This window comes from Penaeus chinensis, chromosome 34 (genome assembly GCF_019202785.1).
Source record: "Penaeus chinensis breed Huanghai No. 1 chromosome 34, ASM1920278v2, whole genome shotgun sequence".
Taxonomy (NCBI): Eukaryota; Metazoa; Arthropoda; class Malacostraca; order Decapoda; family Penaeidae; genus Penaeus; species Penaeus chinensis.
Genome location: NC_061852.1, coordinates 20,878,654 through 20,883,653, shown reverse-complemented (window position 1 = coordinate 20,883,653; position 5,000 = coordinate 20,878,654). Strand labels below are relative to the sequence as shown.

Genomic DNA, 5,000 nt, shown 5'->3' with positions numbered 1-5,000 from the left:
TACATCACACAGAAAACAAATTAAAAATCCTCACCTCTAATTCAGGAGGGAATGAATGCTGTGGGTTGTGAGCTTTCTGTAACAATTCAACAGCCAGCCACTTGGGAAGGTCAGCCGCCACAAAAGGGTGAAGGAGTAATTTGTCGGCAGTTGGACGTCTCTTGGGGTTCTTTGTTAGACTCAGCTGGAAAATATACGAGGTTTAATCTAAATTTCTGTCTCTCTCTGTCTCAGTCTCTATCTCTCCTTCATTCCCTGAATCTCTTTCTTTCTTTTTCTTTTCATTAGACTACCTTGTAGATCTATCTCCAGCTCTGATTCTTTAGAAATACTTTGTCTAGTCATGTTTAAGCTATCAGGAAGAACTTCAAAACTAGTGTGCCAAAAGATTATTCATTTCAGGAGACATTTGCTTGTTATGACACTAATTCATGCACACACTACAAATTGATAATCATTGCATATATTCGTACAGGGGGAAAAATTACAAAGGACTCAAGGAAAGAAAAAATCACTCCTTCAATCCTTACTTTAACAAAATGATGGAAATTTTGCGTCCACTTTGCCTTGTCTTTTAACGTTGGGGGCTTGAAGCCACTCTTGGACATGAGAAAAAGGGCACGCATTGGATGAAGGTCAAACATAGGTGGTTGGAGTTCAGCTAACTCAATGGCCGTAATTCCAACAGCCCAAATATCACAAAGTTGATTATAGCCACCCTTCCTCTCCACTGCTGCAACCTGGGGAAAAAATATTATTTTAATTGAGTAGGTAGTCAATAAAGGAAAAGTTATGTGGATAGATGACAAAAACACCTATTGCCATAAACCCCTACAATCTGACATGACTGGAAAAGCATGGGGGATGCCATTTCCATCACAATTGATTCTTTTTTTTCTTTTTTTTACAGCTCATCAAGCATCTCACACACATTTTAAATGTCATCACTACTTTCTGCAATTTTCCAAAAGCAGAATCTATCATCTGAACATCTTAATTTCTGGTCTTCACACTTTTGTTATTCTGGTAGCTGCTCAGAGATTACAAAGCTGAATTTCAAACTTCAACTATCCTGCCTTTTCATAAAGGTATCATCATAAACAAAAGTATAGGCCTCTACACAGCCATACTGCAAGTTTGAGTAATTGTTCACAAAGCAGCTTTAGGAAGTGTTGTGCTTGCTCAATAGATGTCATAGTGCACTCATTCTCACTCTAACTCTTAATTTTGCCTTTACCCTCACTCTCTCTCTGTTATATATTGATATGTATCAAAATAACAAACCACAAACTAACTAACTAAATAAATAAATCAGTAAATAAACACACACTCAATGAAGGTATACAGGTCTGCCTTTTTTTAATTCATTTTTTGGCAAACCAGTTAGTTTCATGTTAGTTTCTTCATATCCTAGCATTGATTACCTATGGGTCATACATTCAAAATATAATTTATTTATCTAAACTGTCAAATAACATTTTCTTTCTAAAGTAGCTACCTCACTCTCTTAAACTACTACTAATCATGTTACCTATGTTCCCTAGAGATGCTATTCAATATGGCTGGACTGAAAGAAGGAAAAAAGAAAGAAAGAAAAAAAAAGAAAGAAAGAAAGAAATTATTTCCTAATATCATACACTACTACTACTTCCACTTTATCAACATTCCATGTTTTTGCTTCCTACCAAAATTAGCAACTCCTTGATTGCCAATCGCTCTTTCCTCCGTTCCCCTCTGTCACAAGACCAGGAAAGTCAGAATAACAAAACTAGAAGAGACAAGAGGCAAGGCAGGGGGACCCACACACTATAACTCTCAAACAGATAAAGAGCTTTTTTCATCTATCAAATGCCTCATTTTCTGTGTACTCTAATTCTGGTAATCACCTCTAATTACATAAACAAATACATGCTTAAATGTTTATCTTAAACTTTCTCTCTCAACAAAGAGTTTACCTCTGGTGCCATCCAGTATGGTGTGCCGATGAAAGACTTTCGTTTACTTATGGTGGCTGTGATCTGAGCTGACACACCAAAGTCAGCCAGCTTCACATCACCATTCTCCGTTAGTAAGATATTGGCGCCCTGAAAGAAAAAAATTAGATCAGTAAACAGAATCTTCAACTAAATAAATGAAAAATACCAGATCAACATATTTTCACTTTATTTTTAGTTTTTTCAATGTAATGTAATGTAATAAAGTCTATAGTATACCTTTATATCTCTGTGCATTTTACCCATTCGGTGGAGATACTCCAACCCTCGCAATGTCTCCCTGCACATATAACCAATCTGACGCTCTTGAAGAGGTCCAGTAACTGAAATTTTCAAGGTACATTAGAACCTTCCTATTTCCTTTTCTCTGTTTTTATTCTGTGAATCAATTACTTTAAGATTAATAAATAATATATGTTTCTGTGTATGTATATATGTATATTATATATATTATATATATTATATATATTATATATATTATATATATTATATATATATATATAGACACACACACACACACACACACACATATATATATATATATATATATATATATATAAATATGATACAATCTTAATATAAAATAAAAAGTTTCATGCTAAATACCCAAACAATAATATGAATGGTTGATTCTATGTAAAGAGGTACTGTTATTGCTAAATGTCTCAGAGAATCTGCAACACAACATTTGAGGATAACCCCCAACATCTTTATTCTCACATTCAATTTCAAGAGACTTACCTATGTTCGGCTAATCAAAATGTAAAACCCAAAAAGTCAACAGATAGTGCATGTACTCATATTTTCCATACACATTCACAAAGATGGCCACTTACTATGGTATATGTCTTGCAGGGATCCGCCTCCACAAAATTCCATGCATATCCAGAGTTTGTCTCTCCGTAAATAACTCCCAAAGTAAGCAACAATGTTTGGGTGTCTGCAGTCCTTCATCATCAGGATTTCTTGCTGGATGATTGTGAAGTCATCACCTATAAGAACATTAAAAGCATAAAGAGATAACAGCAAAGTGATTAATAACAGTCATCTACAAGTAAGTTTTATTGAAACTGATTAACACTGGGTACAAGGTGCACACACCATTCACTATGTTTTGTTATCATTATGTATATTTTTATTGATTTATTTATTTTTTTACACGTAGGTGGTCCCTAAAGCACTTGGTCACCAAGGAGTCAACTAATAGGTCTACCTCACTTAACTCTATTCCTTAAATTTTGGTGGATAAAAGTTTTCACTTTTATTGTCATATTGTCCTCTTATGTTATCATTAATTATAATATTACTATTATCATAAATGTTAATAACAATAACAGTAATAATAATAATACCTTTATAGCATGAACTCATTCAATTCATAACAGGTGACTTCCTATTGTACCAAATTGAAAAAATCCAGACGCACGGTGAATGAAGCCAAATCACATAAAGAGTCCCAACTGCCATGCCCAACTGTGGGCCAGATAAACACCCAGCTACTGAGCAATGTACATGAATGTACACCACCATTGCCTGTGTATCCTGAAAATTTTGTCTATTGCCAATGGCTAAAACAACACTAACAGTACTATGAATAAAATGCTTCCTCAAAATTCAAGGAATAGGGAAAATGGGTGAGGTTAAGTAGACCTAGTAATTGGTTCTTTAGTGAGTGAGCATTTGGGGAGCCATTTACATGAAAAAAAAATAAAATAAAAAGCAAATAAATAAAACAGTGGAAAATGCTGATAGAAATACTCCCAGTGTAAATGGCTTAATACTTAGTACTCTGTTAACATTTCTGAACTTAAGGAGGGACCACAACTAATAGCATTTTGCATAAAGATCATCATTATCTGGAATAGTTGCTTCAGCTATGTTAAGTTTAAATTGTTAATTCACATTAATTTAGACCAATGCATTCTATTTCTTTAGTGAATGGATGTCAGCAAATCACAATTTTGATGTGCTTTGTCCTACAACATTTTATCAATCAATTTGTAATGATGCAACATTAACCACTAGTTACACAACAAAATCCTAAATTTGTTTGATCTTCAACACCATTGATTTTTGTTTCTTCATTCCTCACGCTTTCAAACCCTCTCATGGCTGAATTCATATTTCATATCACAGTTCTCTCTTTTCAGAGACATAAATGTATTCTGTACTCTTTTCCTAGAGATACAGTACATACAATTCATCTGCAGCTGTGAATCATTTCCTCCCTCATGCCTTGGGACATTCATCTCCCTAAGTGAGGGCGTAGATGACTGCCACAATACCCAAGAGCGAAGACTACACAACTAGATGGTTCTGCTCCTCTAGGGAATAAGACAATACACCAGCCATATCGCCTTGGAGAAGGCATATAAATATCCTTGGGAGTAGGTCATTGTTAGCAATCTCATCCAAGTGCAATTCTGGGCTTTCATCTTTGTGCTGACAAGCATTTCTACTATTGATGCTAGCTACACCCTCTTATGGTCATATAGGTCTCAAAAAGGATTTATTCTCCTGGAAGATAATAAGAGATGCAAAAGGGAAGACAGTTTTCTTTTCACAGTTTATTTTTTCTTGACAAATTGAGAAGTGACTGGGATATTCCTTTTTTGTTATATGTAATACAGTAACATCTTCCCCCCCCCCCTTTTTTTTTATAACAGAATAAGTAAAACATAATGGTAAAACTTTTGGTTCTTTTTTTTCATGTCTAAAAGAAAGAACTTTTTCTCTACCCACACGCTGATAAATTATGACAGATTTTTCAAGGGGATTTTACTAAAAGTACTGATATTAAAACACTAAATTATTTTGCATGAATTTTGATACCAATAGACAGAAAACTGATCCATTTTTTTATGTACTAAAGGCTTTGCCATATACCTTGAAATATGAGCCAGGAAGAAACTTCAGAAACATTTGTTAAGATTTCTATCATGCCTGATTTACTAACTCTCTGAAATGCAGGTGTCCTCCCCTTGAATCATGAAAAATACATAGGTT

The 5,000-nt window shown here is 34.4% G+C and overlaps 1 protein-coding gene across 7 annotated transcripts in view; it reads right to left on the bottom strand.

Moving 5' to 3' along the window:
• LOC125043967 (mitogen-activated protein kinase kinase kinase kinase 3-like) overlaps positions 1-5,000 on the bottom strand; it is a 74,546-nt gene that overhangs the window by 58,371 nt on the left and 11,175 nt on the right. For all 7 annotated transcript variants that reach the window (XM_047640378.1, XM_047640379.1, XM_047640381.1 and 4 more), the window contains exons 3-7: positions 2,831-2,986; positions 2,214-2,317; positions 1,956-2,084; positions 531-740; positions 35-184 (exon numbers count right to left, since the gene is read on the bottom strand). In XM_047640378.1, the coding sequence (XP_047496334.1) occupies positions 35-184; positions 531-740; positions 1,956-2,084; positions 2,214-2,317; positions 2,831-2,986 (749 nt within the window). The remainder of the gene's footprint in view (positions 1-34; positions 185-530; positions 741-1,955; positions 2,085-2,213; positions 2,318-2,830; positions 2,987-5,000) is intronic.